Source organism: Megalopta genalis, chromosome 9 (assembly GCF_051020955.1).
Source record: "Megalopta genalis isolate 19385.01 chromosome 9, iyMegGena1_principal, whole genome shotgun sequence".
Taxonomy (NCBI): Eukaryota; Metazoa; Arthropoda; class Insecta; order Hymenoptera; family Halictidae; genus Megalopta; species Megalopta genalis.
Genome location: NC_135021.1, coordinates 15,759,114 through 15,771,107, shown reverse-complemented (window position 1 = coordinate 15,771,107; position 11,994 = coordinate 15,759,114). Strand labels below are relative to the sequence as shown.

Here is an 11,994-nt window from a genome sequence, read left to right as displayed (position 1 = left end):
TTGAATACAGAAATGTAAGAATAGGAGGTCCTTTCCCGACTTCAATTTTATGACAATATTTTTTACTAACACGCTGTAAATATTGTTCGAAATGTTTCCACTTTTAAGAAACTGGAAATTTTGTGAAAATCAACAAGATAACAAATGAAAAAGGACATAACCAAGTTTCTGTGGAAAACATAATGCTATCAAAATTATGCCTCACTCGTAATCATTTCATTCTACAGCAAGATAATCTAAAACTCACGTTAACATTATGTAGTAATTACCTGAAAAAGAAAGTAGAGGAAAATCTGTTGAAACAGTGTTGCTATACTAATCTCCAGACTAATATATATACATTAACTTTAAGAAAGAGGAGCAAATACTCCCAGGAAAAAGAAGAATCTTAGCAACGATTGCTTTATGAAATCAAAATTTAAAAAATGCTCCTCTTATATTATATTTCCATGTCTAAAACGACCATTGAATTGAAATGCATTAGGATTATCATTGCCACAAATAGATAACCATTCCTATTTTTCTTTCTTTTTTCTGTTGAATGTTGCAAAATGTACGCTATATGCTAGTTACTTTACTCTTCCGCGTATAATTCTTCAGGGAGAGTATGTTTCATGTGTGTGCTGTGTTTCCTTCCACAACACAATCACACTAAAACTGTTATTACTACTTGGAAATCGTGTTTGGCTTGAATCTGGTAATTCCCGATTGATTCAAGATCAGTACACGATCAGCGAGTACCGGCTGAGGAGCTGAATCGTGACTTTAAAAGTTTATCTCCATTAATATGAAAAATATTGTGATAGCACTTTTTTTAACAATTAGTAAGTATAAACAAGTATTACAAGTAACTAATTCCAAAAAGTTTTAAACAGAAGATTATTCAAATTTATAATGACAAAATGTAGTGTATTTTAAAATTTTCTAAGAAATTATAACTTCATTGTTTGTCATAATTTTTATTTAATATATAAGATTAACTTGTTTATATTAATAAAGTGATACAAATACTATCTACCAATATTATCAATGCTGTAAATTGAAGAAAACAAATCTACAGCCATGTTCAAAAACTAGTTTATTGTTGACCTTGAACTCTAGAGAGACATTTATACAATCTCAGTCACACATGTTACACATATCAGTCACTTTAAGAAGATTCTTTATCAGAATAAGGTGTTATGAAATTACATTTTATCATTTGCGGTTTTATTTCAATTATTAAACATCTAAGAACAATTTAAATAATTACAGTTTTATGATATAGACTCAGAATATAGTTATTTTATTGAAAATTTTATAGAATCTTGAATAAAGCAATTTTCATTTGACTCCAATTTTTGTAAATCTGTTCATAAAGCAATATATTTTCATTTTTTCACAGGCGCATTTAAAACGGGACATGGAAAATCGAGTTGTGGGTGAGGCTGAAAACTTCAATATGCTATTTTGAGGGAATGTTAAATACATAATAAATTATTAACCAATTTTCTTTTCCAATAGCATGGAAAAATTTCAATGCAAAAATGGAGATTGTATAGAAAGTATATTATTATGTGATGGGGAAGCAAACTGCAAGGATAAATCTGATGAAACAGTTGCAGAATGTAGTCAAGCAGACATTAAATGCCCACATACTGCATTTCGATGTGCATATGGTGCTTGTGTAGATGGAGATGCAACTTGTAATGGAGTAAAAGATTGTGTTGATAACAGTGATGAAACATTGCCAAAATGCAATACTTCAATTAGTTCATCTTCAGAATGTCGAGACAATGAATTCAAATGCAACAATGGGCAATGCATTGCTAAAAATAATCTGTGTGATGGCAATGCAAATTGCTCTGACGGTTCAGATGAAACGTTTATTCAATGTGGAGGAATCTTGTAAGTTGCGAGACAGTCAATGGATAATTACAGTTATATATATTGTCTATAGTTAATCTATGTTTCTTGTACAATTTTCCAAGGTGTGAACAATTATTTTTCCGATGTCGTTACGGTGCTTGCATTGAGAATGATTTAAAATGCAATGGAGTAATAAATTGTGTAGATGGCTCGGATGAAAATCCAACATTGTGTGGAACAGTTTCATCAACTACGGAACGTCTAGAACCACCCATAACACCTTTGATAACAAGTACTCTCCCTCCTTATGTGCCATCAGTAACTTGTAAAACACCGCCACAATCACAAAACGGTGATTGGAAATTGCATAAATCACAATGCCAATCTGGAGAGCACTGTCATGTCGGACAAGACTTTCAGTTCCAGATAGGAACACATTTGGTTTACAGTTGTAATCGTGGATTTAGGATTAAAGGTTCTACTGATGTTTTCTGTGGTATAAGTGGTGTATGGTACAAAATACCTGAGTGTGAAGGTAAGAAAATTTTTGAACTCAGCACATGTGATTGTACACTTATATAAAAACATTGTTAACTTTTTGTACTTCAGAGGTACGCTGTACAAATCTAAATTCAGCTTCAATAGTTGCTGATTGTAAATACCCTGGACCAGATTTTATATCATGCGATTCACCTAAACCTGGTACAATAGCAACTTTAAAATGTCGCGACAGTTATCGCGAGGACAGAACACTGCCATCGCCTACAACTGTCAGGTGTAGTGATAATGGTGAATGGACTCCACAACCACTGAGATGCGTTCCAGGTCCGCCAATAAATATATTTATTAATTGGGCTACATTTGCACTGCAAATAAGCATAGCAGACAATAATTTTATTGCAATAGAAAAAGTAGATGATAAAATTATTATATATGAATGCAAAGGGGAACTATTTAAACCAGACATTGATATTTGGACTCTAATATAGAATTATTATGCTAAAATATTGAAAGATATGAAATTAAAATTGAAAACGTAGCATGAATAATATTTGCCTGAATGTGATTTGAAATGACTAGAATAACTGTCAAAGACTGATATATACTTTTATATATTTAGGTAATTCTCATATGTTATAGCAATTTTTACATATTTCTAAATACCAGTAAGATATCATATTTGTATAAACAATAAATATGTGACGCATTTGTTTATCTTTCAACTTATTATTTATTCCTGTAAAGTGTTCTAAAGTTTTTCTACATTACTTTATTATATGCATTTGTTGGATGCATAATTATGATATAATTTAATCCATGTTTTAGTGTGCGGTATCATTCCTAAATCAACTACTCCACTTATTGTAAATGGAACTACTGCTAATATTACTGAGTTTCCATGGCATGCAACACTTTATAGAGCTGTAACACCGACTGCACCGAAAGAGTTTATTTGTGGTGGAACCATTATTCACGAGAAGTTAGTAATTACTGCAGCTCATTGTGTTTACGATGAAAATAACAGACGTAAACACGATGCCTCTAAATTTTTTATAGCGACGGGTATTATGTATAGAGATTATGATTCTCCATACCACAATAATATTACATTAGTACGAACGGGGGTACGCATATTTATATTTCATTGTTTACTTAAAAATTATATTTGATGCCTTTATTAATATATGCTGTTTGCAGGTAAAAAAAGTCCATGTTTCTTGCGATTACAACGGAATATTTGGAGCTTACAAAGCAGACATAGCTATATTAGAGGTAGCTAATCCTTTTGTATTTTCGACATTGTTACAACCTATATGCTTAGACTATTCCAGCAACATTATATTAGAACCTGATATGATTGGAAGAGTAGCAGGATTTGGTAGAACTGCTTTGGGCCCATCTAGCTACATATTGCAAACAATTAAAGTACCATATATTTCTAATAGGAAGTGCAAAGAAGAAAGCAACATCTATGAGACTGAAAATTATATCACATACGATAAGTTCTGTGCGGGTTACACGAACGGTAAATACGTTCACAAATTAAAATAACTCATTTGTACTGTGTAGAAGTTTATTAAAAAGTATACAAATTGTAGGTTCATCAGTATGCGACGGCGACAGTGGTGGTGGACTAATTTTCCAATGGAGCAACCTATGGTATTTGAAGGGCATTGTTAGTGTTAGTCTTGGAACAAAAGTGGTAGGAGGAACTAGGCAATGTGATAGTTCCACATATTCTTTATACACTGCTGTTTCTGTTCATATGCAGTGGATGGAGGACTTTATTCTTGGAGTTGATAATATCCAGAGATTCCATACATCATGTGATAAAAACTTGAAATAGTATAAAAATACTATATGAGACAAATACATTGTAGACCATTGAATATTATCAACTATTAATAATATTTAAGTATAAGTTCTGTAATATTACAAATCATTCCGAGACAATAAAGAAGCAGCAATAATTTTGTAAACATAAAATCAAACTAAACCAATACACTTTTAAAACTTACAGTCAGCAAGCAGGAAATCATGAATATTGTTTACATAATAAGTTCTGGATGCCATTTTATTACAATTATCAGAATCGTGTAAATTCGCAAATAAAAATATATATATATGGATTATACACTGATCAAGTTTTTGAGATATCACAGAAACCAATGTTTCTCATTTAATAATACATATTTAATACATACTCAGATTTGGATAATTTCTGCTTTTTCGGATAGATTTAGATGTTAATTCCAGTAAAAATATTTTGGATATATAAGTTCAAGTCGCGGACGAAACAACCGAAGAAACAAAGCTCAATCGTTGGAGCAGCAAGCGAGTGGAAAGGAAGAAAAGAAGAAGAAGAGTAAGAAAATTGCAGGTGTGTTGAGAATCAAATAACAGAAATATGAGAGAAGGAAAATCAGGAAGGTAAGAAGGGAAATGTAAGAATAGATAGTTCTTCCCACGATTTCAATTTTATAACAACATTTTTTATTAGGATACTGCAAACTGTTATTGAGGACTACCAAGATTAAATGAATAAAAATTTCAAATATTGTTGGAAATGTTTCTGTTTCAAAGGAGCTGGAGATCTTGTAAAAATCAACAGAATAGCAAACAAAGAAAGACATGAAAATACTTTAATTCTACAGTAAGTTTAATCTAAAAAGTCTGCTGAAAACAGTATTGCCAGGCTAATTACTGAACTAAGATTCTGCTAAGACTCTGTTATCCGAACTACCTTTATAGTAATTACTACAAATATGTATATTAGTTCTAAGAAAGAGCAGCAGGTACTCCTAGAAAAACGATGTATAATGTCAAAGGTTGCTTTTATAAAACCAAGATTTGTAAAATGCACCTCATATTCTTGTATTTCTATGATTAAGACGACCATCGAATTGAAATGCATCAGACTTACCGTCATTATCGTAAACAGATAACCCTTCGTATTATTCTTTCTTTTTTCTATTAGATGATGTAAAGTACGGTTGAGACTCTCTTATTTAAAGATTTATTTTTGTAATATCCTGATACCAAAATATTCTAAATCTCAAAACGTCATTCAAGTATCTAAATAATACAGTGATAGATAATAGAACATTTGGATATCAGAATATTGTGAAAATAAATGTTCGGATAAAGGAATCTTTACTATATATATATTACTTGTTTACTTCTCTCTTCCGCGCATAATCCTTGTGTGTGTTGTGTTATCCCCTTTCACAACACACTCATACTAGTGTACAATTGCTGCTGGAATTTCCAAGTTGGAAATTATGTTTGGCTTGAGTCCGGTAATTCCAGATATTCTTATGGTTAGTATACGACCAGCGGGTACCAGTTGAGGAGCTGAATCGTGACTTTCAAAGTTTCCTCCATTAATATGAAAAATATTGTAATAGCACTTTTTTTAACAATTAGTAAGTATAGATATTTTTATTAAATTAATTATTTACTAAATTCATTAAATAACTTCGAAGATTAACTGAATAGTTACAAATAACTAATTTCAAGTACTCTTAAATGAAAGAATTTTTAAATTTATAATGACTGAATTTAGTGTGTTTAGCATAAATGAATAAGAAAAATTATCTTTGATATTGTAAGATGTTATAGCTTCATCGTTTATCATAGATTTTTATTTGACATATAAAAATAATTTGTTCATATCTGTGAAAAATATGAATGTTATATCCCAACATTAGTAATACTGTAAATTGAAGACATTGTATATATATATATATATATATATATATATGTATAAAATAAAAGTTTGATGGATATTTACTTTTTCTAATAATGTTAACTGAGTGAAACTAGTGCATTGATATTGTTTAATGATTTTTATTTTTTCAGTGTTTCAAATTATTAACTTAATTTTATCATAAATGTATAAAATCTAGAATTTACTAATCACAAGTTATTTTACTTTAAGAAATTTCTTTATCAGAATAAAGTATTATGAAATTACGTTTCGTCATTTGTAGTTTCATAGAAATTATTAAACGTCAAAAGAGTAATTAACATAATTACACCTTTAGGATATAAAGCTTCAAAACATACTTAATTTATTACAATATCTTGAACAAAGGATATTTATTTGATTCCAATTTTTGTGAATTTCTTCATAAAAACAAAATATATTTCCATCTTGTTCGCAGGTGTATTAAAAACTGGACATGGGCAAAGTTGGTATTGTGGGTGAGTTTAAATACTCCAATACCATTAATTTTTTTTGGTAATACCAGAGAGTAGAGTACAAGAATAAACTCATCTCTGGTAATACATAATTAATTATGAAATAATTCTTTTTTAATAGCCTGGATACATTTCGATGTAAAAATGGAGAATGTATAGAAAGTACATTATTATGTGATGGACGACCAGACTGCAGGGATAAATCTGATGAAACAACAGCTGAATGTTCTAAACGAGGCATTATATGCCCATATACTACATTTCGCTGTGGATATGGTGCTTGTGTAGATGGGGATTCAACTTGTAATGGAGTAATAAATTGCATAGATGGCTCAGATGAAAACCCAACATTATGTCGAACAATTTCATCACCTACAAACTATCCAGAACCACCAGCAACATCTATGGTAACAGATACTGTCACTTCTTATGTGCCATCAGTAACTTGTAAAACACCGCCACAACCACGAAACGGTGATTGGAAATTGCATGAATCACAATGCCAATCTGGAGAGCACTGTCATGTCGGACAAGACTTTCAGTTTCAGAAAGGAACACATTTGGTCTACAGTTGTAATCGTGGATTTAAGATTAAAGGTTCTACTGATGTATTCTGTAGTATACATGGTGTATGGTACAAAATTCCTGAGTGTGAAGGTAAGAAAATTTTTGAACTCAGCATATGTGATTATACATTTGTATAGAAACATTGTTAACTTTTTTTTACTTCAGAGGTATACTGTACAAATTTAAATTCAGCTTCAGTAGTTGCTGATTGCAAATACCCTGGTCGAGATTATGTATCATGCGATTCATCTAGACCTGGTACAATATCAACTCTAAAATATCGCGACGGTTATGATGGCAGAACACTGTCATTACCCACAACTGTCAAGTGTAGTGATAATGGTGAATGGATTCCACAGCCACTAGGATGTGATTCAGGTCCGCTAATAAATATATTTATTAATTGGACTTCACATGGTGTAATAACACACAAAGCAGAAAATAATTTTATTGGAATAGAAAGGCTAAATGATAAAATCATTATATATCAAAATAAAGAGGAACTATTTAAACCAGACATTGATGTTAGGAGTTTAGCATAGAATTATTATTCTACGATAACATAGCATAAATAATATTTGTACGTATAATCAAAAATTATCAAAATTATTTCCAGAGACTGAAATTAATGTTTTATACGTTATAAAAATGTTGTTTTATTTATAAATATCAGTATAATATGATACAGAACATTTATAATGGCGAAAGTTTAATGTGATAAAAACTTGAAAGAATATAAAAGCTGTACATGAAATAAATATATTTTTCAGCAATGAATGTATCACAAAACAACATTATTTAGGTATAAGTTCTATAAGATTAAAGGCAATATTCCAAGATTATAAAAAAGCTATATTCATGATTGAGAAACTAGATGGATACAAAATTGAAAATTAAGTATGAATTTAAATATAAAATAAAAGTATACCGTTACAAATTTTTAAAGCATACATTCAACTTGCAAGAAGTCATGAATATTATATTTACATAAGTTCTTGATGTCATTTTATTACAAGTATTGTTATCGTGTAAACACGTAAATAAAAAGATATGTATGGTTATACATTGATCATGTTTTTGAAATATCGCAAGAATCAAAGTTTGCAATTTTAGAGTACATATTTTATGCACATTCAAATTCGGCTAATTTCTGCTTCTTTCGGGTTGATTGGGATGTTGATTCCGGTGAAGAAGTTTTGGATATCGTAGGACCTACAAAAAGGAAGTTATTAGGAGAATTACAATGGAAATTGTGTGTTATATTTGTACCATTATAAATATCTTACTTCCAAAACTCAAGTTTTTAAAACTATCCTGAAGTTCATCAACAGTGCTTTTCAATGGGGAATTTGGAATTATCGGGAAAACAACTTCATCGCGTTTCATTAATTCTTCCAATTCTTGTTCCAAATCAGTATTTGATTCGTTATCTTCAAAGGATTTTGATAATATATATTGTACTTCGTTTTGTTCTGCCAACATCTAAAATTTACCATTAATATCAGTTCACAATTTTTTATATAAAATAAAAATGAGTGGAATTAAGTTATTTACAATTACCTCGGATAAGTCATCCATAACATCCTTAACATTATCTTCCGATAATCCACTCTCATTCATTTTCTTTAATACATCAGATCCTGTTTTAAGAACTGATAATACAGCTGTATTTGTGTGAGTATCTTGAATGCGTGATATAAGAATTCGAATATTATCGAGTGTTTGTGCTCGTTTTTGGATAGTATTTTCTAATTCCAATTTTTTTCTTAAATGTGTTTTTGCTACCTGGCGTAGACCTCTAGCTAAATAGGATTTAGCTTCATTTATGACATTAAGTTTTGCTTCCTCCATAAGTTGTATTTCTTTCATAAGTTCGTTTTCCTGTTTGAGCAGTTTGTATAATCCTTCTTCAATTTCTGTTACATTATCGGTTGAATGAACAGTAATTTTTATCAATAATTCATCATTATCTGTGTTCTTTGTAAAGGTGATTCTTTTCTCCCGTCTCAACCAAATTAACACTAACATTACGGTATTATCTGATATATCTTTGTTTATTTCAGATTTACAATCTTTTACTATCTCAGAAAATGCTACAAGAACATTTTCTTTTTTATTTTTCAAAATAGAGAACACCAGTTCCCCTAGATTTTTAAGGACTTGCAAATGTATGTATATAGTTTCCTTGTTAATTTCATTGCTAACAACATAACTTTTGACCTTGGAAAATGACCATGCAAGTGGTCGTTTTACAAAGATGTCGATTGACCATGCTGTCCAAGAAACACAAGGTTCTTTCAAAAGATCAACCTCTGAAATTATTTCATTATTTCTACAAAATATTACATAAATTAATAATCACCCAGAAACAAGTTTCTTCAAATTGATATTAATCAAACATGCATTTAAGAATAGAACTAACATTACCGAAGAAGTTCTTCAACAACAGTTACTAAACAAACTGGTGTGCATCCTTTTCTTTTAAAAGCTACATTTAAGTCTGCAATGGAAAAACTGCACTGCAGCTTGTAATTCAGCCATTCGTATATCAAATTTTGCCAAAACTTATATTTAGATGACCAATCCAAGGGATTTGCCAATTTGCTTCGGAAAGGGGAAAATAGGGCATTCATTCTTTCCTCTTCATTCCAACATTTTGGCATTTTATCAGGCGGTAGTGCTAAATTTTTGTCCACACTTTCCATTTCCCTGGACGTTTCTTTCCTGGAAGAATTTAATTAGTTCTTTAAACTATGCATTTGTGACATTGTAATATAAACATTCAAGAATAGTACTTACTTTTTACAATTATAATACAAAGCTATTACTGCATATAAAAAGAATGTTTACTTAATTCGTTGAATATCGACAAAATTTCATTGTCAATTGAAAACTTTCTTCAGTAAAAAAAGTGGAAATTTTTAGTGAACCTTATTAAAATTTTGTTTACATCTATCATATAGATAATTATGCTTTGCTGCACGTGTATATACAATAAACTTAAACAAGTAATATTCGTATGTAATAATCAATAATTAAGAACATTTAAGTTGCATCGCGTAAATGATGTTTTTTACGTCTTTATGCACTGAAGTTAATCAGCTGTTCGTTAGCTTATTCAAGGAAAACTATTGCTAATAATAGAATTCACCTGTAGAGTACACCACCAGTCAGTCGAACCAAAAGGGCGGGAAATTAAACATAACTATGCATCGTTGCTTTTTCAATTACACCCATGCTGTTTAACAAATAATTTACTATTTTTGATAAATATTTAATAATTTGACGATGTTTTTGTAGTCTGTTAGTAACAGTAGATATAGAACGGTCCAATATAGAATCTCCCACCTGCAGAATACATTTTAATTACAAATTACACTTAGCTATATTTTATGTTTTTTAAATAAGAGATTCAAAATTTGTAATTTATATTTCAATACAAATTTTATTATGAATATGAAATTATTACACACGAAACTTATGGACATTTAATAATAAATATAATGAAAAATAGTTCGAACTAATATAAACATTATTAAATAGAAAGGTATAAATATGTACAAAAACATATAGAAAATATATTTTACCATATCCAACAACAGTATCAAGATACATTATATTCCTTTACAACTAGTGTGTTAATTATATTACTATCACAGCTTTATCACAGACTAATAAATGTATTCAAATAATATATTATTTTTTTACATTGTATTAAGAAATTATAAAAATTAAGAAAATTTATTTACAACAGACTTTTTGGATCGAAATGAATGTAGGAAAGATATAAGATACACTAATCTATTACGAACTTAAAATTAATTAAGATATTACAATATAGCATATTATAAGAAAAAATGTTCAAATTTATACATTTATAAAAATAAGGTGTAAGAAAAGTAGAAAATCAAGTAACTTCAGAGCTTTTTAGGGAAGCCATAGCAGATTGGAAAGCAGAATATTCTCTAGTTTCTTTATGTAACTGAGGAAACATACATAAATGAATAATGATCAAACAATAAAAATAGTCTGAAAGCTTAACTACAATGGCACTTATTTGTTTACAAGTATCACAAAATAGCAATATTGTTGTACCCACACAGTATTGCAAAAGTTTCCAGCAGGAATTAAGACTCAAGAGTATATAATATCAAGAAGTTCCAATGTAGAACCATGTCAAAAGCTCTCTTGGAATCTTTTGTCTCTAATGCGTTGATTCAGATAAGATCACTGAGGATATCTAAATAAAATCAAATAGAAAACGATGGCCAAAGCATAAATATACTGACTAATCTATGCCTTCTTCCTCTGGTCTGAAATATAAAATAAAAAAATCTATTAAAAAATTAAAATTTTAAGAAAAACACAGCATTATAAAATATGCAGTATTTCAAAAGGTTCAAGATTTTCTGAGAATAACTTACGGGTTATTGTGTAGGAATAAAATTGCGTTTACAATTTCTGGCTTTGTGCAAGATATTCGCTCAATAAGTATATATTCTGCTCTCTTAACAGATTCCTCGTTTGGAGCACTGCTTGCTGGGATTGCAAACAGTTTTCTGGCAATACCGCTCAATTTTGGTAAAAGCAATGTTTTTTCCTTCCACCATTGTAATAAATCATCATCTTTTGAAGCTTCTACATTCATATATGTGCTAATCTCATCTGTACAGTCTACAGATCCTGTATCCGAATCAACCCATTCTTGAAACATAAATCTCAGTCTTTTTAATTCTGGTCCTTCATAACTTGTAGATGCAACAGGTTCCTCTATCTTAATATCAATCAAATTGTCAACAATCAAATCTCTCACATGTTGTAGAACCTCTGCTCTTTCTGCCTCTGACAGCATTCGTAATTTTCTGAAAGCAGGTA

General features: G+C 30.0%; 3 protein-coding genes across 5 annotated transcripts; 2 read left to right on the top strand and 1 right to left on the bottom strand.

Annotated features, from left to right (window-relative positions):
* Nucleotides 1-607: 607 nt before the first annotated feature.
* LOC117230117 (clotting factor C) lies at nt 608-4,481 on the top strand. 2 transcript variants are annotated; one of them, XM_076524395.1, is made up of 8 exons: nt 608-824; nt 1,385-1,421; nt 1,504-1,887; nt 1,971-2,383; nt 2,458-2,673; nt 3,175-3,473; nt 3,547-3,874; nt 3,948-4,481. In XM_076524395.1, exons 1-8 carry the CDS (start codon nt 788-790, stop codon nt 4,193-4,195), a joined length of 1,962 nt encoding a protein of 653 aa, XP_076380510.1. In that variant the 5' UTR covers nt 608-787; the 3' UTR covers nt 4,196-4,481. The 2 variants fall into 2 exon arrangements, with proteins under 2 accessions (XP_076380510.1, XP_076380511.1); XM_076524396.1 differs by lacking the exon at nt 608-824 and adding an exon at nt 1,078-1,176.
* A 131-nt stretch (nt 4,482-4,612) lies between these two features.
* LOC117230122 (beta-2-glycoprotein 1) lies at nt 4,613-7,892 on the top strand. Of its 2 annotated transcripts, none has more exons than XM_033487243.2 (5): nt 4,613-4,779; nt 4,850-5,774; nt 6,516-6,555; nt 6,674-7,209; nt 7,285-7,892. In XM_033487243.2, exons 2-5 carry the CDS (start codon nt 5,738-5,740, stop codon nt 7,659-7,661), a joined length of 990 nt encoding a protein of 329 aa, XP_033343134.1. In that variant the 5' UTR covers nt 4,613-4,779; nt 4,850-5,737; the 3' UTR covers nt 7,662-7,892. The 2 variants fall into 2 exon arrangements, with proteins under 2 accessions (XP_033343134.1, XP_033343135.1); XM_033487244.2 differs by having other exon boundaries at nt 6,516-6,592.
* A 185-nt stretch (nt 7,893-8,077) lies between these two features.
* On the bottom strand, nt 8,078-10,265 carry LOC117217378 (charged multivesicular body protein 7). The gene is made up of 5 exons (XM_033464941.2): nt 9,919-10,265; nt 9,547-9,843; nt 8,680-9,451; nt 8,406-8,601; nt 8,078-8,331 (listed from the first exon to the last, which is right to left on the bottom strand). Exons 2-5 carry the CDS (start codon nt 9,822-9,824, stop codon nt 8,243-8,245), a joined length of 1,335 nt encoding a protein of 444 aa, XP_033320832.2. The 5' UTR covers nt 9,825-9,843; nt 9,919-10,265; the 3' UTR covers nt 8,078-8,242.
* Nucleotides 10,266-11,994: the final 1,729 nt, after the last annotated feature.